Below are 27,456 nucleotides of genomic sequence, written 5' to 3'. Positions count from 1 at the left end.
AGAGCGCAGGCTCAGTAGTTGTGGCTTGCAGGCTCAGTAGTTGTGGCGCATGGGCTTAGTTGCTCCGCGGCATGTGGTATCTTCCCGGACCAGGGCTTGAACCCGTGTCCCCTGCACCAGCAGGCGGATTCTGAACCAATGTACCACCAGGGAAGTCCGAGAAAGGAAACTTTTAATCTGGAATCACTGCAAAGACAAATGGTTTCTCCAAGTCATTTTATTAGAATGTGTTATTCAAAAGGAACTACAAAGAACATGCCTAAAAATGGTGTACACAGTTTATGCTTTACACCTGCAGACACTAGATCCGAAGTTTGGATGGCAAGGGAGCGGGAGGGGAAAGTAGTGGGGTGGGCTGGGACCACGGCGGCACTGGCTGGCCAGACCTCCCACAGACAGACCGGGTCTCCAAGACTGAGGTCCCATGACAGCGTACATGTACCAAACTCAGGTTCAACTCTTCTCTCTGTGCAAGAGCAAAGGCCTCTGGACTCAGTCTGAGTCACTGTCTGTCTCAGCTTCTTTCACATCCACGCTGAATTTGTACTCCTGGTCACATCCCATGTAAGCGTCACTCATGAAGTACAGAGTGTAGTTGTGGGCGCCAGTGGCCGGGGCCACAAAGTCGAGCTTCACCTGGAGAGAGCAGGCAAAACTCAGGGCCAGCTCAGACACAGGAGGAGTTCTCACCCTGCCCCATCTCACAGCACACGAGGGCCAGCGGACACACTCACCTTGGCCTTCTGCTGCAGGGTCAGCCTCTTGATGGAAATGAGGCTATTCGACTTGGCATCTCCGATCACCACCCACCAGCCCTCTTCACGTTTCTGTAGTGACCAAAAGCCAACAAAGTCAGCACATAAAATTTGATGATCATGACACCAAGAGAAAAGTTACAAAAGTAAGAAACCAGAAACCAGAAAGAAAGCTTTCTAAAACTTCTTCCCAAACTACAACTGGATACACCTAAGATTTTAAACTGTCTGAGGTGTCTCACATGAATCTTTAAGTAGGCAGATGAACTCATTTGTTGGTTCTGCCTCATTTCCTTGTCCCAAAGTACCTTCTCCCATTTAGTACCTGACACTAAATCCAAGATTCCAATATTAGACATCTAGTCTTTGGGGCCTCGCAGCTTTGAGTTCCTCAGAGACCCTTTTAAATAAAAGGCATATATGCCGGAGGAGAAAAACACGTTAACATGGAGGTGAGCCTGCCAGCAGAGAGGATCCAAAGTAGGCCTTGCATCTACCAAGAATCCCCCTCTGCTGGCCGCTCCACTGTCAGAAAACCCAAGCATTCCACTTTAAAGCACTCTTTCCTCAGAGCCTATTAAACGAATAGTTCGTAAACTTAAACATTACAGTGTATCTGGTTTCTCCTTTCAGCCTTCAATTATTCTCCCATATAAGGGATCAGATTTCCTTTTTGGTGGTAAAGAACCAAGCACTGGAAGCAGAGTAAGTAGCTGTGAGAAATGAGAGCGAAGAAACACCAACTAGAAAAGCCCAACTGTCCTGGAGACCTTTTTTTTTTTGGCCGAGTGACACGTGGGATCTTAGTTCCCCAACCAGGGATCAAACACATGCCCGCCCCCTGCATTGGTAGCAGAAAGTCTTAACCACTGGGCCGCCAGGGAAGTCCCCCTGGAGCCATTTAGAGTTAAAGATAAATGCTTCTTCACAGCCACGGACGTCAACAACTGCGTGACTGGGGCGTTCAATAACGACCAGTCACCTAAATTGCCTTAAAGCAAAAAACCACCAAAAACTCCCACAGAAAACACCCATGGCCCCAAGATTAATCCTCAGGCTTGTGGCTTCATTATTACTCTACATTTCCTCCCTCAGTGACTATGCACCCTTGTAGCCCAGCCTCTAGCCAGTCGGTAGGGCCTCAAGTGGACCCCTGGCAAGCCACGCCCAGGACACACCTGTGGGAAGAGAGGCGCGATCACGGGGCCTGTGACTTCCTCCTCTCGCTCCAGCTGCACCAGCACCACAACTGGCCCGCCACTGTGGGGAGAAACGCAGGTCACACGTCACAGCTGTGCCCAGCAAGGACCCGGGGCGGGGCACCTGGCCCTCTCTGGCTCACCTGCGGATGCTGTCCTTGTCTACCACCTCGTAGGACAGCTCGATGTTGGGGTAGCGGTTACAGAAGCGGGCCACATCTGCGATCTGGCTATCGGACAGCTGAAGCAACGCGTTGCGCTCTTCATCCTCCATCTCCATGATGTCAAAAACACTCTCCACCCCCTGCAGTGGGTGTCAGAGGTCAGGGAAGAAGAGAGAATGCACACTAGCAGCAGAGGAAAGTGGCTCCGAAGAGCGGCTACTTTTACTTCCTATGCCATCAGACCATCTAAAGAAGACACGGCTTCAGAAAGAACCTGGCCCACAACCATCAGGCTCTCTAGCAGCTCCACGGCTAACACCTCCAGAGAGGCCAGAATGAGAAGGCTCCCCTCCACAACCGCCCCCAGTGCAAGACGCTCGGCTCCCAGCCTCGGCCACCCGACACTCCGGGTCCAGGCCCGGCTCACCTTGTCTGTGCAACGTTTGATGTGCTCTGAGGTGAAGTGTGGCAGCTGTTTCAGGTATGAGTCCTTGGACCACATAGCTTGGGTGACCATCTGGGCCAGCTCCATGGCTGCCAGAGCTGGGCTGAGCCACCCGTTGCTGGAGAGGACATCCACACAGGCCTGGATGAGCCGGATGGCCTGAACAGGGACAGGAGAGCAAGAGCAGGCAGGGTTGGAACTGCTGCTTCACAGGCCACACGGGCTTCCCCCCGCCCCCCTCGATACCTTGCTAAGGATCTCCTCTGTATCCGACTGCAGCTCAGCACTCAGCTGCATGCGGGACAGGTGAGCCTGCAGAAGCAGGTTGGTCTTGACGTGCGGGTCATTGAACTTAGGGTTATTCAACTTGTGGGGGACCTTCTGGGCCAACTGGAAAGTGGAAGAAAAAGAGCCAATGATGAAGAGGTGACCCTGCCTGAGACCTGCTCTCAGGCAGCACCTATCCCAGGCTCACAACCCTTCAAAACTCAGAGGGGTGGCTGGGTGCCTGAGGGCGGCGGGGGGGGGCGCGCTGAGACGTGTGGAGGTGCGTGAGGGAGGTCGGGGCAGGAGGGGTCGGTGTCTTCCTGTGGTGACGGGGCATTGCGTGCTCTGGGCACGCGGGCCAAGTTCCAGCTCCGAGGCTGTTCTCCTGAAGCTGCCCTCACCTGCCGCAGGAGACTGTCTTCGTGGTGCCGGATGGGAATGTTCTCATACTCGGCCGCGTTGGAGATGATCTCAATGAGCCCCCGCACCTTGGTCTTGGCATTCAGGGACATGCTGAAGAGCTCTGAGAGAGGTAGGGAAGGAGATGTGAGAGCAGTCAAAGCAGGCAGAAAAGGAGCAGAGAGGAGAGAGTTAACTCCTGGGCTACCCCAGCTCCACCCTGCGATGCGTGCCTCTGACAAACACCGGATGGGGCACTGGAAGCATCATCATCTCTCATCCACCATGGGCTGCAGACCCTGCCTGAGGTCCCTCCAGCTCAGGCTCTGCACAGACCCAGCCCCTGCTGGCCCTCACCAATGGTGGTGTAGTTGATGTAATAGTAGGCAGCGATCATGCCCAGGTTCAGAGGCGCCACGTCCATCTCGTCCTCAATGCTGATGCACTTGGACTGCTCCAGGTCACTCAGGGTTTGTTCCACGAGCTCCGACAAGTGGTCAGACAGGTGACGATGGGAGATGCCTGTGAAGGTGAGAGCTAAGTGGGGAGTCACAGGGAGATGGCGAGTAAGGGCTGTGAAAACCGCAAAAGGATAAGGTATGCTCCAAAGCCACTGACCCTGCAGGTTGTAATAATTGGGGTTCTGTGTCATGCGGCGGTACAGAAAGGTCCAGGTGAGGTAGTCCACGGCGTCCTGCTTGTTCTCAATGGTCTTGGTGACAATCTCAGCATTGAAGTGGTCATGCATACAGTGGTCCAGGTGAGACTCTACTGGCAAAGGCTCATATAAGAACTTTTTGAAGAAATCCTATGGGAAAGAAGATAATAAAGAGTCAATGACAATACGGTCACAGAGATAGATCAAGGGGAAAAAAAAGGCCAAGGAAAAATGCGGCCCCTGTGTGACAGACAGACACAGCTAATCAAAATGGAAGAAACCAGTTGCACAGACAAGGTGAGCTGGGTCTGGACCTGGAGAGTTGGGTGTGTATGCCTGTTCCCACTGGCATCACTGGTTATTTCTACAGCAGAGACAGGGGGTACCCCAAGTCCCACATGCTGAGCAGAGCATGAGGGAAGATGGAACCAGCCAGAGCGAGAAGACGTCAACACACAGAGTCAACAGCAGTAGCAAAGACCAAAGGCTACAAAATTCTACGCAGCCAAGAGGCATGTTACAAAAGCAACATGGAAGATAAAAGAGGCAGAAGTTGACAGACAGAATGTAAAAAAATAAGTAAACACATCTATCGAAAGAGAAACTAAAGAATCTGTTCTGAGGCCCAGGATCAAAAGACAGTGCAAGAGGCCCAGGCTGACCTTTTTGGAGCCCTGGCACATGATGACGCAGCGCCCCTCGTCATCCTGCAAAGGGCGGTTGGCGTGTCCCACCATCTGCAGCACGTCGTAGATGGGGTAATCCACGTACCTAGAGACAGGAGGGGAGAGGAGGCAAAGCCGCAGCAACAGACACTCAGGAGGCTGACTCCCTAAATGTCACAGAATAAAGTGCAAACACAGGGAGACGTGGGCCAATCACAGCAAAACTCTGTTTACGAGTTCCCACGCTCAGGCACTAGTTTCACGCATCATCTATACATCACTTTAGTTTTCAAGTGTAAGAGTCATTACTTTGTTGCTCAGTGTCCTTGAACCAAAGCTATTAACCCATCTGATGCCAACAGCCAAATAACTCCCCATTAAACGATCTAATATGTAAGGCAGGCTTCCAAACTTTACAGCTATATAGTTCATGAGTAATGAAGTCACCCGACTCAAATCCAAATCTAGAAGCAGGTTGAGACATTAAAAATAAGTCCATATAAATAAAACCCTGGCTGGGGTGGAATCTCGGCTAGCTCTTTATTTCCCTAACACCTTTTCTTCACAATAGTGAACTTCTGGATTTGCAGGTATTACGTTCATCTTAGGAAGGAAGGTCCCGTTAACACAGAGCAAGTGCACAGCTGTACTCACGCGTGGATCTTGCCGTTGTAGTACTGGGTATCCATGATAATCACCAGGTGGGCGGCCACATTCATGCCCCAGCAGAGACTCCGAGAAGCCACCACCACCTGGATAGCCCCTGAGCAGCAGAAGGGAGGAGACTAAGCACAGGGCTCCCTGGCTGAGGCAGGACCTGCTGCCTCCTGGGCAGGTAGTGGCTTATCTTGTGCTACGTTTCAGAACTCAGAGCAAAGCTTACCAGGGACAAGGTTTAATGACTAAGGGGCTAACTCGGTACTACAGGAGGTGGCTCTATGTCACTGTTGCTCTGCTGGGCGGGGGCTACCCTGGAGGAAACGAGGTAATCCTGGAACAGAATCCCAAGCCCAGGGAAAGCTAGGCTCACACTCCTGCCTGACAGATGGGCCTTGCTGGCTGGAAAGTGCTAAGGCTGACTCAGCCACGGGCTGGCTCAGTACATGGTAGCAAAATCGAGCTCTGAAGGTGCCACAAACCAGACAGATTCAGGGGTCAAAGGGTGACAGTAATGATTCTGGCAGGAGCATCTCCACTGCAGCTCCACTAAGCACTGTCAAAATAATACTCTGCGTGAAATGCCTGACGTCAACAAGGGACAGAGGCACACAGCCACCCAAGGGAAACAGAGGCCCAACCACTTTGCCGAGCCTGGAATCCGTAGAAAACCAGGTCTAGTGGCCAAATGTCCTGGTCTAAAAAACCAGGTTCTGAAAGAGCACAACCTTATGTGCCTGCCTGCTTTCTCATCTAGAAAGTAGGGGTAATATCTGTCCCACCTTCACCACAAGGGTACTGAAATCAAATGAGATAACAGATAAAATAATCTGGTAAGTATCAATATTTTGAAAATGACCAATGTGCTGTAAAGAAATATCACCCATGCCCAGAAGTTCAACACACGCCCCCGTGACACCTCTGGATCTAGTCTCAGTCTGTGCTTCAAGGCTTGCTCTCTACCTGAGCTGAAGAGCTGCTCCACCAGGCGCCGCTCCATGGGGCTGAGCCCCTCGTGCAGGTAGCCCACCCCGTTTAGCAGCGTCTCCTTGAGCGTGCTGTCACTCAGCTTCTCCAGGTAGGGGATCAGGTCCTTCTCCGTGCAGTGCAGGAACCTGGGCGGCATGAGCACTGACTCAGCCCGGAGGGCTTCCACCCCCCAGAGACCCTTCCAGCTGTGCGTCGCCCAGCCCCGAGCCAGGCGGGGGCCACCCCACCCTTGTGAACAGAACACCCGGCAGGAGGCCAGTCTCACTTGAGCCAACCCTCACCTCCCCACGGGCCCCCAGGAGCCTGGCCCCGCCCACCTCTGCCGCTGGATGTCGGCCGCACACGTGGTGAGGATGTCGATGGCGGTGAGGCGCGTCTGCTTGCGAGATGGAACAAAGACAATGACGGGCTTCTTGGGCGAGTGCTTGGTGATGGCGTGGTACACAGGCTTGGCCATGGACAGCAGGCGAGTCTGCGTGTGGCTAATGTTGAAGCCCTGGAGACCAAGGAGGAAGAAAGGAGGTTACAAACCCAGGGAGCCCAGGACGTCATGAGGCCACGTGGGAACAGAAAGAGCAGGTCCCACCTGGATGTGCAGCTCCAAGGGCACGGGGCGCACGTTCGGGTGGAAGTTGAAGGTGGAGGTGGCGCTGCACCCCAGCCAGTGGGCCACGTCCTTCGCGTTCGAGAGCGAGGAGCTGAGGGCCACAATGCGAATGGGCCTCTCGATCTGGGAGGAGATGTAGCGCATCCGGGAGCAGATCACCTCCAGCACGGGCTGAAAAGGGGCGGGAGTCACTGCAGGCCCGACGCTCCATTCTCAGCCCTGAGCTACCTTCGTGTGGAGCCCAACAACCTCGAGATGATCTCCTAACTCTTCCTTGTGATTAGGGGCTCTCCCGTCTTTGGGTCTACCTCCTCCACAGCCAATCTCCACTAAGCAATGGTACTCTCCAAGAAAACTACAAAAAAGTCTCAGATCATCCTTTCAGAATAAGGTGACAGGCAGAATCCTCTTGGGAGAAGCCCTAGTCTCTGGCCCTCACCTAAGGCCCAAGGCCAAGGCTACTCTGCTGGTCCCAGCCCCGCTCCTACGCTGCAAGGTCAAGCCATACCCCATTCTCGCCCCCGATAAGGTGGACCTCATCCACCACAAAGAGGCTGATGTTCTGGACATTCTTGCGCTGCTTCCACCGCCGGGAAAGGATGTCCCACTTCTCAGGGGTGCTGATGATGATGTTGCCTTTGCCCAGAAGCTTCAGGTCCGTGCTGGTCTCCCCCGTCAGGAGCACCACCTTCTTGTTGAGCCTGTCCTGGAACTTCTCGTACCAGTCCATGTACACCTGGCAGGCGGGCAGCGGGAGGGCAGAAAAACATCAGGCCACGTCAGGCTTCAGTTCATGAATTATGAGAAAAACATGGGAAGCCAAACACAGAGGCCTGTCGCCCTGGAGATCTCAAGCTAAATACTTCGTAATCACACACCAACCTGTAAGTGACCAGAGAGCTTCCCTTTAGTATACAACTGCGGAAATGGCCACCAGCAGGCAAACAGTCTTGCCCCAGTTGGCTCTGCAAATTTCAGGGCTCAGAAAACCTTGATGTGGACTCAGAGATGAAAACGGTTTCTGGGAAAATTCACACGTGACACACCTGCTCCGCCAGAGCCTCCATGGGGGTGATGTAGACACAGCGCCCCTCCGAGTTCTGCAGCAGCATCCGCAGGATGGCGAACTCCGCACAGATGGTCTTCCCGCTGCCCGTGGGGGCCCCCACAAACACGTTGTCATCGCTGTTGTACACGGTGTTAAACACTGAGAAGCGACAGAGAGGCAGCGTGAACACTGAGAGAGACTCGGACACGCAGGAAACTCAGCCAGCCAGCCCAGAATGGCAACCATGAGGGGTGATGGCACACGGCCCCCAGCTGCAGTCGGGCCTGCGACATCTCTCCCCTTCATCCGCTCCTTCCCACACAAGAGGAGGAGAAGGCACCAAGATCAAGAGTTCAGGGCCCCTGGAGATTTGCGGGAGGACAAAAGAAGCAAAGCAGGTCAGGGCTCCCTCCTTGCTTCTCAGGGACAGGATGCCGAACCAAGGGGAACTGGCTCCCCTCCTCTGCCCCTCCAACCCTCTCCTGTGTTTCCTGGAAAGAGTCAAGTACACAGAGAAGGTAAAAAGCCTAATACGTAAGCCCTGGCATCCAGACTGGGTTAAAATCAACTTCTACTATTTATTAGCTGGTTCAATTGGGGTGCCCTCCCTGCCTCGGTTTCCTCATCTGTAGAACAGGACACTGATGGTAGTATCTCAAATGGTAAATCCCTGTTTGCTGGTATCTCAAACAGGATTGTGGAAGGAATGAAAGAGAAAACACTTGGGGTGCACCCAGCCCAGAGTACTTAGAACATGGGGCGTGCTCTGCGAACACAGCTGTCGTTTACAGCAATGAAGGCAGAGGAGGTCTCGGTCAACGCTGCATACTCTGGTTCAATACTGGAGCCTCCTGAGCCTGAGAAATGACAGTGCACTGTGATAATAAGACCTGCTCTATCAACCCTCCTCAGGGAGACGTGCAAAGAAGCGAAGCAAATCTAATAGTAACCAAGGGCTTCTGAGAACGGAAAACGTCCTGGCTGCTCCAACAGTTGGCACTGATGAGCTCCCACTCCTGCCAAGCACCTGAGGGCCCTCCTCCCCCTCCTCCCGCAGAACCTACCTGTCTCCAGGGGACCTTAAAAGGCCTCCAAAGGAACCGTCCGCCTGGAAATGGAAACACCTACCCTGGGTCTGGATGGGGTTGAAGAAAGGAAATTTATCTTGGTAAAGGCTCTCAAAGGCACTGTTTCTCAGGGCAGACACGGGCAAGGGCTGCAGGTCCAGAAGCTCGGTTGGGGGTGGGTACTTCTCTGGTAGGATCAGGTGCCGGAAAGAGACAGGCAGCTGGGTCTCACAAGCTGCCACAAAAGAAACGGGAAGGGCAGTCAGCACACTGGGAACCCCAAGGCAGCATACACAGCACTCTCCCCAACCAAGTCTGGCCCAGTACAAGGGGCAAGACACTCATCTAACTGCCCCGGGAGGACCTGGCCCAGGGGACCCTGCGGAGGAGACGCACTCACAGAGCCAGCGGTCAGACACCACACGGATGAAGTACTGAGGGGGCAGCGGTTCAAAGACGGGCACGAAGAACGTAATGAGGTGCTCGTCCTGCGCATACTTGGCCTTGAGTAGGAAGTACTCGTGGTGCAGGATCACCTCGCTGTCCACATCCTCCACCAGAATCCAGAACGCCTCTGAGGAACCATGGACCTGCCCACAGGGGCACAAGTGACAGGAGCATGAGCTGGCGGTAACTCAGCCCTCCAATCCCGCTCTCCTCAAGATCCCTCTGAAACCAGGCCCCTGCCTCACACAGCCTGACCTTTTCATCCCACTGGAAGTCGGGCGTGATGGTCAGCTCCACCTTCAGCGTGGAGCGCGTGATAGGCTGCAGATGCACCGACAACTCCAGCTTGGGGAACAGGTGGACGTACTTGTGGATGGTCTTCCCCATCTTGGGCATGCGGATAAGCTCCCCTACGAGGACACAAGAGAGCACGGGGCTGCAGCCCAGCCTGCCTGAGGTACCTGCAAACGCAGCCCTGAGGGCCACCAAGGGGAACGGACGGATTCCACTCCAGAAGGGCAGGCTTTTCCCTCCACTCTCAGTGGGCCCAGAAGATTCAAAGCCCCGAGACCAAGAGCAAGACTACTGCTAGTGGGACGAGACAAGCGAGCCCAGGATGTCAGGGCACGAGGCCTAGGAACTGGAAAGCAGGCAGGCTTAGGGAGACATCTGAGCTGTGCGGATGAGCAGGATGGCTTCCCACGCACCTATCTCATTGTGATTCAGGTCATACAGACGCTCAAAAGGGAAGTTTTTCTTCTCGATCTTCTTCACTACTTCCTCAGGGAGTTTCCGGAACTGGCGCAGAGGACACATGGACTGCCACCTGTCCAGGAAGGAAACAGAGCTATCAGTCCCTTGTGCGGGGCCTGGAACCAACTGTCCTCGTCACGGCTTCCAACGGATGAGCTGTGACCCACAAAACACGAATGCTGAAGACAGACATCTCCAACTATGCCACCCTCCCCGACTCCTCAGCTGCACCCCAAAGGGCCTGCCCCCTTCTCAACTTTCACCCAGCTGCGTATTTCACCCATCAGGGCGAGATCTGATGCGCTCTAAGGCTTTCCCACCACACCCTCGGCCTGGGGACCCCCACCCTGTGGCCAGCTTCCAGCTCACTGGGCCTTACATGCGTTTGTCAATCATCTTGCAGAGGTTCAGGGTCTTGTCTGTAAGCTGCGCCCAGCCTCGGTTCAGGACAATTTCAAAGATGGCACGCATCAACCGGCCAGCCGACTGGGGAAAGATGAAGCATTCCCCCGTCAAGTCCGCACGGTCCCCAGACCTAATAATGCAGCCACCCGACACAGGGTTTAATTACCTCAAGCTCTGATACGACCAGCTACACCAACTCAGAACCCAAGTCCCTCTGTCATGACCCACCCCCACCCCCACCCCCACCCACAGCAGACGCTGGCTGACGCAGGACAGTCAGAGAAGTGCAGCTAGAGCTCCGCGCCCAGCATTGTAACCTTCCACTCACTGACTGGTCTTAAGGCTTTTGACTCATTTAGCATTTAGAGTCCTAGCAAGAGTAAGGGTGTTAGTGACTTGCCCTGAGGAAAAGACAAAGAGTAGTTATTAAAGCCTTTTGCCATTTCTGGGTTTATTTAGGAGCCCAGCAGCCGTAATGGGAAGTCCCTCTCCACAGGGAAGCAGACACCGTGTCTTGCGATCTCCACATGGAGCCTCCCCAGCATCTCTGTAAAGGCCTCACCTTCCCACGTGCTCAAGATCAGTAAAACAGAGCGGCCGTACCACACGCGCACCAGCCAACAAGCCACCTGGGGCACAACTCAGCATTCCTTCTCCCTCACTAGTGTCAGGCCTACTTTTTACCAGACACACACAGAACACGGGATGGGAACTTATCAGGGGTGGCACAACCCTGCCCTCACCTGGGTAACATATACCATGTCGGCCATCAACGCAAAGCCCTCCAATTTCAGTTGTGAGATGAAAGCTTGGAGAAGCACATTGATCTGGAAAAAAGCAAAATCAGCCAGAAGGAGGCCGATCACTGATTGAACCAACCGAAAAAGTGAATACATTTCTGCTCTGGGCATCCATGCCAGGTAAGACCTTCTAGAGCTCTTGATTTGCAGACATTAAATAATTGTTACTCCATGTAAAAAAGAACACGTGAGAAGGATGCAGAAACTCGGAGAACTGAGCAGATTACCAAGAACAAACCCAAACTCAAGGATCATCTTTTATTTTTATTTATTTTATCTTTTTATTTTTTTAATTCTTTTCTAAGGTTCATCTTTTAGAAGACCCTTACCCCAAGCAGAGAGGAGCTGGGCTCACCTTTGCACTGGGTTCCTCAATGCTCTCCTTTACAGGGATGGGCACCCTCTCCAGCAACTTCTGCAGCTCCAGCTTCTCCTCCTGCCACAAGAAGGAAACAGGTCAAGAAAAAGCCAGGAGGCCAAGGAGAGAACCAACCAGTGACGTGGCAGTGGGTACCAACTTCCAGTTCCAACACGCTGAGTGGACTCACTTCTCTCACAGTGATGTTCTTGAACTCTGAGGACAAGGAGAAGACTCTGAACAGCTCAATCTCACTCAGGGTGGGCTTTAGCAGCTGGTTGTAGGTCTGTACCGTATCATTGGTGATGTAGTAGTGGCTGGCTATACGACCGAGTTCTGTCACCTACAAAGAAGGAAGACTCAATCCAAAGCTCATCGTTAACAAGCGGCAACCTCTCACTGTGGACGAGAGGTGCCCACTGGGTGAACACACAGCAATACAAGTGCCTGGCCCAAGCACAGGAAGAAGGATGGCCCAATAAACTGACCTATAGTGTGACTTGATGCCCACACAGACAAGAGAGCTAGGTCAGCTGCCACAGCTCAAGATATGGAAAGGAAGCACCGTCAGGTTTTACACCATTTTAGAAGTTCCTAGGTTCAAAGGGCACAGTCCAATGCCACTTGTTTTTCTGCTGTTCCAAGCAGTGGGCAATTAGGCAGTACTTGAATCAAGACAGTGATCTGAAAAATTGTCTCCTGGGGCAACAACTTCTGCAGGGACCTCCATCCCTCAGCCCTCTCACCTGGAAGTTGCCTGTCTTCTTGTCGTACTTGACCAGATTGTTCTTATCCAGCATCAAGGCAGCAGTATGAACCAGATCCAGTCGGCGCTGGTCCAGCAGGGGATCTCCCTTGAGGTCATCATGAGAGATGCCATAGAGGGTTGGGGATCGGAGCATTCGGATATACAAGTAGGCGTAGCCCAGCCAGTTCACTGCATCCTATAAGAAACAGATCATGGGCCTTAGCATGCAGAGCTGATGTCCAAGTGAAAAGCTCCCACAGAGCACTGAGATGTTAATTCCCAACTATGAGATACGTATTATACTGTCTTGTGAACGTTTATATTTCATTATCAAGAAGACAGAGTCCTTTCTACGATTTTGGCAACAAGGGGAATTGTCAGCCAGAGACCCAAGAAGCTTGAAAGCCTGCTTACACTGAGAGACGTGGGGCCCAGGGCTGGAGGACCCCGGTGCTGAGGCCCACAGCACAATGACCGAGACCACCTCACTCCTGGTACCCTGGCCTCTCTGGAGAAGATAAGAGGCACCAAGGACAGAGCCCTCCCCTACCTTTGCGTTCTGGACGTTCCCCAGCACGATTTCCGCGTTGAGCATGTCAGGCAGCTTTGATACCATCTGGCTCTCAATAGGAAGCTGCTGATTGAGGAGGGACAGGTAGTACTGCAGCTCCCCATGAGAAGTGATGAGTATGCCTTCGCCCTTGGTGTCATACTGAGGTCTTCCTGCTCGTCCCAGCATCTATAGGTCAGAGAGAGCAACCAAGACGGCTATGGCCACAGAGCTCCTGGGTTTGATTCCAGGCTTCTACATTATGGAACCTCGCCTTCCATCTGCCATCATTTGGACCTCCTGTGTATAAAACACAGCATGCTTTTCTCCACTGAGAATAAACTCAAAAGCTCCATACCTGCAGGATGTCCAGTGCCCCCAGTTCTGTCCAGCGCCCCTTCTCTGGACTGTACACCTGGGTGCCTTTGATGATGACGGTATGCGCGGGGAGATTCACACCCCAAGCCAGGGTTGCCGTGGAAACTAAAACCTACAGAGGCAAGGCAAGGTAATAAGGAAAACGGACGTTACCACCATGGATTACTATCCTCAACTCCTCCAGGCAACTGGCCTCAGAGCTTCTAGCAGCACCAAGGTGGGTCCCATACTTGCCAATGTAACACCAGAATAAAGAGGAAAGGAGTCCTTGGGTTCCTCATCTTTTCGAGAATCAACATTTCAAGGTTCTAGAGACACTTAAGAGACAGATATGCAGACCTATATGAATCAACTTAAGGTTACTAAACAAGTTAAAGTATGGGCTCTTCTGAGACAGGGAATGAACAAGGTCCTGACCTATGTCTGACAATATCTGGAGTCACCAACATGCTTGCTTTGCTGGGCTTCTCAGGTGCTTTCCTGAACTCACTCATCTTCCCACATGCAGGATGTGAAGAGATGGGAGAGGTGGTATGACACTACACTGACTGTACCTACCCAACCCTCCGAACTGGTTTACCTGAGCCTGAAACAACGAAGTACCAGGCACAAACATACAGCACAACCTCCGATGTTTCCCATCTTCTCCGTCTGTGCTTTGCCCACCCTCACCTGAATGTGTTTATCAGCAAAAAGATCCTCTACGAGTGTCCGGTCAACTCTGGTCATGCCTGCGTGATGAATAGCAAAGCCATAGGGCAGGAGATCCTTCAGCTCCAGGTTCTGGGAAACAGAAGAGAACAGGTGATGAGGTGAGCCTTCCTGAAGGAACTCCCCCAGAGACGAAGCAAATCTCTTCAGCTGAGACTCTGCCCCTCACCTATCCACATATCCACAGCCAATCAAGCCTCACCCTGTGTGAAAGAGCAGCACCTCACACTCCTGGAGGACCACTGGGACAACTCGGATTGAGCCAGTTACCAGGTAGGAATGAGAGAGCTGGGCCTGTCTCGCCTCACCTTGCACTGCTCGGCTTCTGTCCGAAGGACTTCTGTGGAGGCCGAGCCCTCTCTCAGAAACAGACCCAGCGTGTCCTTCTCCAGGCACATGTCCCGGATGGCCCTGGCCGTCTTCCCAGTCTCCTTCCGGGAGTGGACAAACACCAGCACCTGAGTAGAAGCCACAGTTTTCCACAGTCAAGAGACACACTCCGACAGTCACCCCCACGCCCCTGAGGAACCAGCAGCAGAAGCAGAGGCTGCACCACGATCAGGCAAGAAACTGAGGTCTGGCTCAGAAGCCTAACAGTGCCCGCAAGACCCTAAGCGAACGAACCTACCAAGCACAGTGATGAGGGTCCTGTAGCTGGGAAACTAAACTAACTCTTAGCACCCCATCTTTTAACAGCAAGTTTAAATATAATATGAATGCACATTCAGGAATCTCAATTAATTTGTGTTCAGGTACCTGATGAGATTCTCAGCTGCTAAGATGTTATATAAAATAACGGGCACTGACCTTTATAAATGGACTTAGGAAGTAAGTCTCAGTATGAGACAGGCACTATTTTGTAGGAAATAAAGTCCTCCAAGTATTTAGTGCCAAGAAAAGATTTGTGTCTTCATGTAAATTCTTATGTTTTTTTAATCAGGCAAAATATTCAATGTTCCATAAAAAAATCAGATCATACTTACTAGTAAAATGCCCTTTCACTAGTTTTTAATTTTTATCTTTATTTTTGCTACGTTTTTAGTATAAGTCACCCAAATCTTTTATGGAAGAACCCTTGATAATGTAGACAGACAAATTAATTATTTGTGCCTGGTGATTTCCTTTTTGAGTTTTTAAATTACAAATTCAATTTCTTTAATGGTTACAGGACAATTCAGATTATCTATTTCATCAAGGCTGTTTTGGTAGTTGGTTGTTTTTGAGAAATGGGCCCATTTCCTTTAGGCTATCAAATCCATGTGTAAAGTTGTTCACAGTATTCCTTTACTATCCTTTCAAATGTAACAGATTCTGTAGTAATACCCCATTTCATTTCTGGTACTGGTGATTTGTGTCTTCTCTCTTTATCTTAGTCAGTCTTGCTTGGCTATCAGTAAGTCAAAAATTCAAAAGAACAGAGTTCAAGAATAACGAGAAACCATGACAGACCTGATTTTTTCCAGCATGTTCCATGATTTTCTCATAGACAATTTCGTTCATGATCTGGAAACGCTTGATAGCTTTTTTCTCCGTAATGCCCACGTAAGTCTGTTCTAGAGGCACTGGGCGGAAGCTAGAAGTTCAACAGTTAGACAAATGAGGCTTCTGAGACAAAAGTACTGAGGAAATAAACAGTCCTTTTTGCTGCCAGGGAGCAATATTCCTCTTTTTGGATTCATATCACATCAAAACCCAAAGGCCATTCTAAAACCCAATCTAATAGAGCTCCTTGGAAAAGAAGGACAGCAGGAAGGTCACCCTTGTTAAACTTCTCCCAGTCTTTTCTTATACCTGTTGTCGAAGTAGAATAGGCCCTTGGCAGGGTCCACACGCAGAAAGGTGGCCACATCTTCATAGTTGGGGAGGGTGGCACTAAGACCGATGAGTCGGACATCCTCTTGGGTCATCTCAATGTTCCGGATGGTCCTGGCCACCAACGCTTCTAAGACAGGACCTCTGTCATCGTGGAGAAGATGGATCTCATCCTAAGGAATGGGAGGGCAGCAAATTACCTGTAGGACTAGAGAAATGTGGCCCCCTTTCCTGAAGACTATTCCCATTTTGTAGGTATACACCTAATATGCCAAATAAAGAAGACAAGAAAAGGGATCCCAAGGCCAGGGAAACCCAAAGGATGAGATGATATTCACCATGAAATGCCCCAGGAAATAACATGCTCCAACCACGGGCTGCTTTGCTGCAGTTCAGTGAAACAGTGCTTTACGGTAAGAAAATCTGATACTTCGGGTAAATGAATTCATAACTCCACTCAAAGGAAAATTTCTTTACTAAAGATAAAGCTTCTGATCAGACCATATTTATATCATATAAGGTTTTACCTCTGGGCAGTTATCTTTACCAAGAACTAATTGTATCAAATGAAGAATCTGAATCACCAAATGAAGGATCCACATAGCCTAAGGCAGTGCTTCTCAAATTTCAGCAGGCATACAAGGCAGAAGGGGATCTTATTAAAATGCAGACTGTATTTCAGCAAGTGGGAGTGGGGACAGGGACTCTGCATTTCTTTCTTTTTTAAAAAAAATATTTATTTTGGCTGTGCTGGGTCTTAGTTGTGGCACGCAGGATCTTTCTTGCGGCACGTGGGAATCTTTAGTTGCAGCATGCTGACTTCTCAGTTGCAGCATGCGGACTCTTGGTTGAGACATGTATGTGGGATCTAGTTCCCTGACCAAGGATCAAACCCAGACCCACTGCATTGGGAGCACGGAGTCTTATCCGCTGTGCCACCAGGGAAGTCCCAGGACTTTGCATTTCTAACAAGACTTTTGAGTAGCAGACTCTAAGCAGGGGCTAGCAAATTTTTTCTTGAAGGCCAGAGAGGCAGTATTTTAGGCTTGTGGGCCATACAGTCTCTGTTACAAATACTCAATTATGTCACTGCAGCACAAAAGTAACTGTGAACAATATGCAAATGGGTATGACTGTGTTCCAATAAAACAAAAATCAGTAGCCACAGACTGCCAACCCTGCTCTAGAATGGTGCAAATCAACATGCAAGGTCTCCTTTCTGCTTCCCCAGACAACCAAAAGAAACCGCACTCAGACTATCATTCCTCCCTGGGGGCTTCTGTGTATACAGGACACAATATCCTGACTCCTTACTCATTCTCTCTGAGAATGGATTATTTATAAAGCCCTTTAATGTTCTGGGAGGACATAAGTATCAACAGTTTTTTCAATTGTCTGTTTACATTTATTTCAAAATATTTGACATAAAAAAAGTATAAATGATATGGCAAAGAGCATGCACCTACTGGGAAGTGTTTCAATTTGGTGCAGATTCTCATTTAGCAGTAAGAGCAATGCGGACAATAGCTGCCATTACGAAGGCCAGTAACTGGAGGAAAGGCACTGAAGAAAGGTTTAGCATTAAAACCCAGCAACCCCTCCTCAACCAGACCTGGGCTCTGTGTTCCCACAAGGACCCCCTGCTCACCAGGATGATGAGTCGCACGAGCTGGGTGTAGGTCCGCTCCCCACCCTTGCGGGTAATGATGTCCCACTTCTCAGGGGTGCAGACGATGATCTGAGTGGCGCTGATCTCCTCCTTGCACAGCTGGTGGTCTCCAGTCAGTTCTGCAACAGTGATGCCGTACGTGGCCAGGCGCTGGGTGTAGGAAAGGCACATCAGGCAAAAATGCTTGGAGGGGGCCTGGACTCCACACTCTCTGTCTGTGAAGTCCGAGTGTGGGGTACTGGAGGTAGGTGTCAACCCTTCAGGGAAATGTCAAGTGTATGAGGTTGAGCATATGAACATTTATTTCTAAAGCAAATCCAAGTTTACACGCAGGGTAAGGAAGCAGAAAAATGCTCCCTGGGAGCTCTGCACACAATAGGGGGAAATGGAAGCTTGCAGACAAAAGACCTGGAATAACACTAGATCTATTATCAACCACCCATGTAAGTGTTTCATAAATACTCCAATAATGCAAATGATACCAACTGCAGAAAATTGCTAAGGGGAAAATTAAAAAGATGGTAAACCCTTGTAAAAGCCCAAAAGAGATCCAGGACTTTCTCCTTTCACAAACACTCTGTACTTGGGTCAAGTTCCACCTTCGAAGGAGAAAAAAAACACCACACAAGGCATTCCAGAAATGCCCTAATGTAAGAAGCAGAGAAGCACCAGGCCTGTCCCCCAATATCTTCTGGAGGAAGGTTCTATCCCCTTACCTTTCCAAAACTGCCCACCATCTCCTGCACCAAAGACCGCATGGGGGCGATGTAGATGATCTTGAAGTCATCCACGTTGATAGTGCCATCCATGTTAATGTGCTTCCCTATCTCTCGGAGCATAGACATCAGGGCCACGTTGGTCTTACCAGCACCCTATGGGAGGTCAAGGACAAGAAGGCCTGTGTACCTCGTTATGCTCACTACCCCAATTTCTAAGGGCTTATCACCAAAACAGAGCATGTCTTGCGGATTTTACCCTACCATTTAACATCTCCTCCACCAAAGAATAAAGAATTAGGGGGTAAGGATGGAGATGAACAATATTGCCACCTAAAATATACACCGCGTTCCACAAGAAAAGAGCAGGCAGGGCAGTGCTTACGGTAGGAGCGCAGAGCAGCAGATTCTCATCCGTCTCCAGAGCAGCACGGTAGAGCTTACTCTGGATCCGATTCAGTGTTTTGAAGCCCTCAAATCCAGCCTGGGCATACTTGGGCAGTTTCTCCACTGGAAGAAGTTGCTAGAAAAAAATGCCACGCACATCACATCAGCAGCACCCTTGAGCAGACTGTGGTTTTGCGAGATTGCACTTCCCGGCAACCTCCCTGCGTAACACTCCACTAAAGGCCAGACCAGAGAGATCAGTATTGTCGTCAGGGCTCAAAATCAAAACAGGAAAACTCTGCAGCAGCTTCCACTTCTGGAATAAACTATCTGTGAGACAAGGCCACACTTCGGTCAATGGGTGGAAATCCAAACTGGAAGGGAGGCGAAGTGAGCAGAAAACTTAGAAAAGCAATTCACTCACTTCTTCAGAGCCGAAGGGCTTGGGCTTCAGAGCAGGCACATGCACCTCTTCATAGCCCTTGCGCTGGCGACGGAAGGATCCGTCAGGAAGCTGACAGCGTTTGTTGGCCATGAAGTGGCTCCCCTGGGTAAAAACTAGGTCCTCCAAGTCCAGAACCTGTCGCGGAGCCAGTGCCTGGGAGTATGAAAAACAAGAATATAAAGTGAGCAAGCTGAGCAAAGGAGTTTCCATCCCTCACAGCCTTGGAAATGGCCTTGGTACCTACCTCTCCACCCTGGTCCAGATCCATGGTTTCCAGATCTGTGTCCATCCGGGACTGACGCACTCGCTCTCTCCGGGACCTCTCCTCCTGTGATGCGGAAAGACAGAAAGAATAGCAACGATTCATCACCATCCCAGCTTCTTGTCCTTTCCAGTCCCTTGGCTGAGCTTGACTCACAGGTGCTGACTAGTAAGTCCTGAAACAGAAAGGTGGCCCTTTACGTTCAGACAGTTGAGGACCACCAGAATGATGAAATCAAACCACTTTCAAGGGACAATACATAGTCCTGGGATTTCAGAAGTCGACGTTCAACAATGCAGCATCAAGGGCTATCCTTAAGGGACAGAGCGTGGGTTCTGTGTTCAGCAAACACGCGTTGTGTTCCTGTACTGCCAGCAGACACCATGACTTATTGTGTGAACAAACAGCAAAGGGCCCAGGTGCTGGTGAAGACAGCAGCACGTCAGCAGTCTCTCGACCACACCAGCGTGAAGGTGTTGATTCCACACTGTACCAATGACCAAACTCAAAGAATCTGGAGAAATAATTCACTTCTTCAACTTCCTGCTTTAACAGGAATTTAGCTTTTTGCTGCAATCTTCTAACTAGTGTCTCTTTTCCAAAGCAAACGCTCTACCTCAGGAGTCAGACAGACAAACCAACCCAGCCCCTACCCGGATCAGATCCTCCTTCTCCGTTTCGTGGAGCTGGTAGAGGAACTTGGACAGCTCTGGGTCAGCTTCCATCTTTCCCATGATCCTTTCCTTTTCAGCTTCACTCTGTGCACTGGCCAGCAAGGTACAGTATAAAACTGTCAACAGCAAAAGGAAGAAAGGGAAGGTGAGATACAAAATCAACCTTCAACCCTGGGGTAGAAAGAAAAATACATGAAACAAGTGGCGAGGCTACGAAAGCAACACAGCCTCTAGCACACACCTACCGACGACACAAATGCGTTCTCCACATACTCACTCATCATCCTGTGCTGCCGCAACACCTTAATAAAATCAAACGTGTTGAAACCAAGGAGCAGGACCAGCTGGTTCTCACATTCCCGGTCATCACTGGCCGTCTGCAGGGAGAAGGTAACACCACGATTAAGGACACAGCCATCTGCTTCCTACACTGTCCCATCTGCTAAGACACACGGAACACAAAAACATTATCCCGGCTGTACCTTCAAAATCTCCAAGACTTCATCTGCCTTCTTCTGCGACACAATGGCATCATCATAGAAGCGACTGAGCTGCCGCTGGAGCCAAAAGGCATCAATATCCCGAGGGTGCAAATCCTTCTTCTTGGAACTCATCAGTTCCCCTGAGGCCACAAGCTACAAAGTAACCAAGCACTGAGCTCACTGTGTCTCCATCTGCCCCAAGTGCTTTCTTATCATCCAGCAACAAAGCTCTGCAGGCCACCCACCCACAGCCTACCCTCTTCTGAGGACTTCCCGGTGGGGGCGGGGGGGGGCGGGGGGTGGCGGGATGACGACTCTGCTATACTGAGTTCATGAGCACACCAAACCCACCAAGACTTCATCAACACATGCCTTTGAGAAAGAGGGTGACTGACTGAAACCTTAAGAAAAATCAAGACACGAAATGTTTATCACAGCTCACCCTATGAAAAGGTAGCTTAATAAATAATACATGACAGGACCTAGGTACGGGAAAGAAGTGCTACACCCAGAAATAACCTGCCCTGCAGCGGCGGGCAAGAGCAAGCTGTACTCACATTAGCCGAGAGGGTGCAGCGCACCACCGCCTCGTCCCCTTCCATGTCGTCATCCGATGCCTCTTCTCGAACCTCCCCGTACACATCTTCATCACCTTCCTGTGGAAACAGCCCCAACCCCAACTCGTGACCTGGAGCTGATCCTGGCATCACCACAGAACCTCTCCCTCAAGTCACTTAAAATAAGCTCCATGGTTAGAGCAAAGGCTTCTGCGGTGGAACCAACAACTTACTGGAACCAGGGTCAGCCTCATTCCAGAGTACATTTACCAGAAGGACCAATACAGAAGCACACTTGGGAAAGCACACAGTGACCAGAAATGTAGAGGCCACACTTCGCTTGCTCACTACTGTCTTTACTCACATACCTGCCTACAGGTGTACTGTGTACTGAGCACAGGGTCATGTTAAAAGCAGGTCCTTAATAATAAGCATTTGTTCAATGAATGAATGCTATGAGCAAAGCATTCTTTTAGTCTGTTGCTACTTAAAATAAAGAAATTCTACTAACTCTACTGGAGGAAGGGGCTCAGCAGTCCTCTACTTCAATCATATCGTTTGAAAGGTGGAGACACTGAAGCAAAACGACCTGTCCAATACAGGACCAAAATTCAGCCCTCTAGGCTCCCAGTTTGGTGCTCTCTCCTGACTCTCCTTTGCTACCCCTTCTTCCTGTCCTAGTTTATGATATCCCAAAGCTGGCGTTTTACCTTTCAGGAAGCCAAACACACCCACTGAGAACTCGAATGCAGCTCTGCACATTTTTTCAAGTGCCCCACTTGTTCCTATTAGTTATATTCAAGAAATTCTAATTAGATGGTAAACCTCAGTGGCTGCTGCAACTGTTACTGAAACAACCACGTACAAAATATGCCCATGCTCTGCGGCAAATGTGCATTTTTTTTTGAAATTGGCAGTAGGACACAGTACTGGAAAGAGGAAAATTATCACAGTATGGTTAAAATGCAGTAAAACGGGACAGCACATTCCCGAAATGAAGTATACGCTGTACTTACCTTTTTTTCTTATTGCTGACCCACTTGGTTTATGTTCAATTATTGTATTAATTTACATTTATAAGTTCAAATTTGCTTTATAAAGCCAAAAAATAACCATAACAATTTTTCAGCAAAATAATATTTATGCCCAAGTTTGACACCAAATACAACACCATAGAACTTATCTGGCTTAAGTTAGGGCACTTCTTTGTATCAGAAGTGGTCCCCTCACCTTAACAACTGAAAAAAAAAAAAAAAAGACGAGACTGGGTCTGTTTGCTTATCACTTACCTCCTCATCAGACTCAAACTGTACATTCACACCATACGTCTCATCAATGTTGTCATCTGAAACGGTGAGGGATTAGAAAAAGAGGACACGGAACAGTTAGTAAAATGAGGCTCTAGGGAGTTAATTTCCTCCCTAACTGCCTGACTTGCCTCTCCTCAGGACAGACCTAAGGTCTAAGGACTAACAGACAAATGATCAACATGAGAGAGCCTGGGGCTTCCCTGGTGGCGCAGTGGTTAAGAATCCGCCTGCCAATGCAGGGGACACGGGTTTGATCCCTGGTCCAGGAAGATCCCACATGCAACAGAGCAACTAAGCCCATGCACCATAGCTACTGAACCTGATCTCTGGAGCCCACGAGCCACAACTACTGAGCCCACGTGCCACAACTAACGAAGCCCACGCGCCTAGAGCCCGTGCTCCACAACAAGAGAAGCCATTGCAATGAGAAACACGCGCACCGCAACGAAGAGTAGCCCCCGCTCGACGCAACCAGAGAAAGCCCACGCACGGCAACGAACATCCAACGGAGCCAAAAATAAATAAAATAAATTTGCAAAAAAAACAAAAAGAGGAGCCTTCTGTGCTGCCACCAGCAAGGCCTGCTCCAATCTGCCGGCCATAGAAACAGCCCTGCTCTGCCTGTCCACCCTCCACCCAGGCCCTCTCCAAGTTTTCTCCCATATTCTATACAATAAAAGGGTCTCAGAATAAGAAATGGCTACCAGAATCAAGGGATTCTGGTGTCCATCAATCATAACCCCTCCAAAAACACCAAATAGGTTATGGAAACCTTTTTTTTTTTTTTTTTTTGCGGTACGCGGGCCTCTCACTGTTGTGGCCTCTCCCGTTGCGGAGCACAGGCTCTGGACGTGCAGGCTCAGCGGCCGTGGCTCACGGGCCCAGCCGCTCCACGGCATGTGGGATCTTCCCAGACCAGGGCATGAACCTGTGTCCCCTGCATCGGCAGGTGGACTCTCAACCACTGAGCCACCAGGGAAGCCCTGGAAACCTTTTAAAGCATCTTTCAGATGCTTTAATGGCCGAGGCTAGAAGATCACATTAGGGGTCAACGAGCACCCAGTTCATATGGTCAGGACACAAAGAGCTCCCTTACCCATATTCTGGATTTCCTTGTCTCCACCATAGTCTGTGATCTTTTTACCCAGGTTCACTAACACATGGTATCTTGTATCATCTGTCTGACCCAGCAGCAGATCAATCTCCTTTCTCCTTTCCTTGTCCCGAAGCTTTTCATTCTTTAAAACAGCTAGAACTTCATCAGCTGCCCCACAAAGGATATCACGTGGCTGGCAAAAAAAAAAGAGAAAAATTTAGAACAACGAGACAAAGACATAGAACATCACTGACCAGCTTTACGTGACAATAGGATGTGAAGAGCTGTATCTCTTTAAAACCTGCATACCAGGTTCCCACCATTTTCACTAATGTTAATTTAAAAATGCCACATCGGGCTTCCCTGGTGGCGCAGTGCTTGAGAGTCCGCCTGCCGATGCAGGGGACACAGGTTCGTGCCCCAGTATGGGAGGTTCCCACATGCCGCTGAGCGGCTGGACCCCTGAGCCATGGCCGCTGGGCCTGCGCGTCCAGGGCCTGTGCTCCGCAGCGGGAGAGGCCGCAGCGGGGAGAGGCCCGCGTACTGCAAGGAAAAAAAAAAAAAAAACTGCCACCAAAGGTCACACAATTGAAGGAAGACTCATCTGTTTCAAAAAATCAGGTAAGTGGTCTTAGGAAGACAGACACAGCTTCCACAGCAGTGTGCCACATTTCTCCCGACGGGAGAGGCACTCTGCAGTCCTGCCCTAGCCTGCCAAACTTGTGGTGATTCTTTATCCTCACCTCCTCTAGCAGGCACCTCACCAGCGTCTCTCAGAGACTCACAGAGGTCCTTAATCTAATCACATGTATAATGCTAAGAGCACAGATTCTGGATATAAACTACCCGGGCTTACATCCTGGCTCTGCCAAACACTACTGTGTGACTTGGGAAGATTACTTAAGTAATCTTTGCCTCACACCTCTCTTCTGTAGAATGGAAAGTAAGTATTAATAGCACCTAGTCATAGAGCTAACATGAGAACTGAAAGAGAGAAGACACGTAAAATGCTATCCCATATAAAGTAAGTGCTCTGTAAGTATGAGCCACTTCTGCGTATCGGTATGGCCCACACAGGAAAATACACAGACAAGGTTCCTCTGGTGCCTCCCAGGTGTGACTTCCTCCCTCTCCAAAAACATAGCTTCACCCTCTGGCTGCCTCACCTGGTCCCCAAGTGCAGCCTGGATGAAGCTGAGCAGCACTTCGTAGGTCTCCCGGGTCTCTTTAGTTTTGGGCTTGTAGATGATGCCCACCATCTCATCAATGCCCTCCGAGAGCAGAGTATAACCCTTCATCTTGTTGATGTCATGCCGGTCCTCATCACGCTTTCTTCGCCTAACAGACAAAGTGTGATGTTGAACGGGCAGAACCTTCCCTCTCAAAGACAAGACTAAAGGAAGCCCACTCCACCCTCCTCCCCTCAGCTCCATGACACACAGGTAATATAAAACCACAAATCTGTACCTCAGCAAGTGATTCCCATTTGGCCTTAGTCACTTGCACGAGTATTTCTTTATGGGAACACAGTAACAGAAAGGGAATACTCTGTCATTCTCTCACTAGATGCACTAAATGTTACAATGAGACATCCTCCACGTTCATTTAAAAGAGACAACCCTTTCTACTTTGTATGACAATATATGATTGGATTTTGACTAGCTTTTTATCCCTCAGACATATTTTCTTTTTCTAGCCAGAAAACCGAAGCTCCAAAGGAATCTACTGCCATCAATTCCTGGAAAAGAAGTCATACTCTGCAAAGTGGAGGACCAATGATATGTAACTCATTTCAAATACAACTGCTTTAATCAAAACCGGGCCTACGAATTTTTGAGACTTCATCATGAGAGAAGAGGAAGACACAGACAATCAGGGTCGAAAGATAACAGTGAGATAAAGTTCAATGATTTTTTTTAAGTTTGGAAATATATCACCCCGCAAAAGTAAAAAAAAACAACAAAAAAGCAAAACAAAACACCTGCCTTTCATGCTTGAATGGTAGTTTATAGCAACAAAACTGGAAGTGGGCAACAGCAAACAAAAGAAGTAGGGGTGGTAAGTTAGTAATAAAAGAGAAGAGTTACTGAGACAAGAGTTTAACGGGACTTCCCGGGTGGCACAGTGGTTGAGAATCCGCCTGCCAATGCAGGGGACACGGGTTCGAGCCCTGGTCCAGGAAGATTCCACATGCTGCGGAGTAGCTAAGCCCGTGTGCCACAACTACTGAGCCTGCGCTCTCCTGCGAGCCACAACTACTGAGCCCATGTGCCACAACTACTGAGCTTGCGCTCTAGAGCCTGTGAGCCACAACTACTGAGCCCGCACGCTTAGAGCCCATGCTCCGCAACAAGAGAAGTCACCGCAATGAGAAGCCCATGCACCCCAACAAAGAGTAGCCCCCGTGCGCAGCAACGAAGACCCAACGCAGCCAAAAAAAAAAAAATGGGGTTAACAGATACAAACTACTATATGTAAAATAGATAAGCAACAACAAAAACAAAAAAAAGAGTTTACCAAGAATCTTCAAAATACCATGAAAAAAATTAAGATCTCTCTATGGATGAGAAACACATGCTGAAAAAAGATCTAAAAGTTGTTTTCCACTTCAGATACACTTGTTTAGGCCAAAGAACCTTTCGATTCTTATGTTCTGCTTTTATCTTTACTGAATTGTTTTAATGTCACTGACATCTCACTTGCACCAAGCAATTCAGCAAAAAAAACACTGCTCAAATGCCAAGGGAAAATGGACTTAGGGTCTGAAGAAAAATCATTTTCCCCCTGCTACTCACTTGGCTCTTCTTTCCTCTTGCATCTGTGGTTTTGTCCGTTGAGCCTTATCTCCCATCCGGGTGCCCTCGAGCTTCCCAACCAGGGACAGAACCTCTCCTGTGGGTTCATCCCGGCGGGTCCGGTCAATGAGAGAGCGGTCAGCTTGGAGGACAAGATTCGAGTTCTGAAAAGATCACAGTGTTATCGAAACTCTGACAGGAGCAGGACCAATGCCGGTACCAAAGGGATACCAGCTGATAACAAAGGAAGTAAGAGGTGGGGCAAAGAAGTGACAAAAATCACTAGTCGGAATAAAAAGATGTTTTCCTTAAGAAGCGCATCATACAATTGCGCATGAGCGAAGGGCAATCAAATCGTTAGAACAATCCTTGCTCCTAACACTGCTCATAACTCCGCCCAGGGAACACTGTCGGGCACGTTGGGGATGACGTACGAAAGGGGTCGGGAACAGCGCCGAGGGGACAGGGAACAAACACTCCTAGCAGAGCTCTTAGCCCATCCCGCTCGCCCCAGTCACCAGTGGGGTTATTCATATCGTCGTGTACCCCCTCCTTCGCCTGAACCTGATTTCCCCTCTGCTTTCGCGGTTCTCCCGTAGGCCTTCAGAGTGAAACTCCCTTCCTCAGCCTCCCGCTCCCCACCGGCCTCCTCAGCCCAGAGCCCTCCGCCGAGCCCACACGCACCGCCTTGTACTCGTACTGCAGGCTACGAGCGGTCACATCCGCCATGGCGGCGGATGCTCGGGGGTCTCAGAGCTCCGCTCCCCCCACCACACGCTACAGACAGCCGCCGATCTCCTCTACCGCCGCGCCTGACGCAGGAAAGACGCACAGGAAGGAGAATGAGACTGGCTCCCTTCCGCTTCCGGGTCGTGCCCCGGAAAGTGCTGATGGGGCATATCTCCGGGGTATGCGCTCCGGTTTTCTGCGACCGTGTGGGCTCGGTGGGCGGGACCGGCAAATCCCGGGACTCTCGAAAGACGGTTCCGGACCAGTACTCTCCCTATCTCGGGTTCCGGCCTTCGTCCAGCAGGACTCCTCACATCTTATGCCTGCTTAGCCTGCTATCCTGTCCCACGCGCTTCTTTCCCTGGTAACAGTCCTGTGAGCTCTGCAGGCAAGGAGGGGCTAATGAGCCCCATTTCCGGCTGAAGAAACTCAAGCACCTTGCGAGGGACTG

The 27,456-nt window shown here is 50.1% G+C and overlaps 1 protein-coding gene across 2 annotated transcripts; it reads right to left on the bottom strand.

Annotated features, from left to right (window-relative positions):
- Window positions 1–202: 202 nt before the first annotated feature.
- SNRNP200 (small nuclear ribonucleoprotein U5 subunit 200) lies at window positions 203–27,090 on the bottom strand. 2 transcript variants are annotated; one of them, XM_089922744.1, is made up of 45 exons: window positions 26,961–27,090; window positions 26,277–26,440; window positions 24,648–24,819; window positions 23,482–23,674; window positions 22,365–22,420; window positions 21,076–21,174; window positions 20,519–20,671; window positions 20,314–20,413; window positions 20,016–20,152; window positions 19,345–19,428; window positions 19,080–19,253; window positions 18,654–18,791; window positions 18,269–18,424; window positions 17,532–17,702; window positions 15,863–16,056; window positions 15,521–15,644; window positions 14,380–14,529; window positions 14,033–14,143; window positions 13,341–13,472; window positions 12,983–13,171; window positions 12,431–12,628; window positions 11,875–12,027; window positions 11,682–11,762; window positions 11,270–11,353; window positions 10,501–10,607; window positions 10,076–10,194; window positions 9,624–9,778; window positions 9,322–9,511; window positions 8,983–9,156; window positions 7,853–8,013; window positions 7,315–7,542; window positions 6,786–6,977; window positions 6,517–6,695; window positions 6,173–6,324; window positions 5,207–5,315; window positions 4,550–4,658; window positions 3,848–4,037; window positions 3,587–3,766; window positions 3,232–3,353; window positions 2,810–2,953; window positions 2,546–2,722; window positions 2,098–2,258; window positions 1,934–2,015; window positions 735–827; window positions 203–636 (listed from the first exon to the last, which is right to left on the bottom strand). In XM_089922744.1, exons 1-45 carry the CDS (start codon window positions 27,003–27,005, stop codon window positions 493–495), a joined length of 6,426 nt encoding a protein of 2,141 aa, XP_089778870.1. In that variant the 5' UTR covers window positions 27,006–27,090; the 3' UTR covers window positions 203–492. The 2 variants fall into 2 exon arrangements, with proteins under 2 accessions (XP_089778870.1, XP_022454781.1); XM_022599073.3 differs by having other exon boundaries at window positions 3,587–3,751.
- Window positions 27,091–27,456: the final 366 nt, after the last annotated feature.

The sequence above is a fragment of the Delphinapterus leucas genome, chromosome 13 (assembly GCF_059928025.1).
Source record: "Delphinapterus leucas isolate spDelLeu-1000000601 "Yukka" chromosome 13, BTC_Dleu_Yukka2, whole genome shotgun sequence".
Classification (NCBI taxonomy): Eukaryota; Metazoa; Chordata; class Mammalia; order Artiodactyla; family Monodontidae; genus Delphinapterus; species Delphinapterus leucas.
This window is presented reverse-complemented; position numbering and strand designations above follow the sequence as displayed.

Coding starts and splice junctions, on each gene's coding strand:
- SNRNP200 (XM_089922744.1), bottom strand. CDS start 27,005: ATGGCGGATGTGACCGCTCGTAGCCTGCAGTACGAGTACAAGGCG. Junction 18,425..18,653: donor TGCTGCTCTGCGCTCCTACC/GTAAGCACTGCC, acceptor GACCTCCCATAG/GGTGCTGGTAAGACCAACGT. Junction 12,028..12,430: donor AGAAGACAGGCAACTTCCAG/GTGAGAGGGCTG, acceptor CCTTCTTTGTAG/GTGACAGAACTCGGTCGTAT.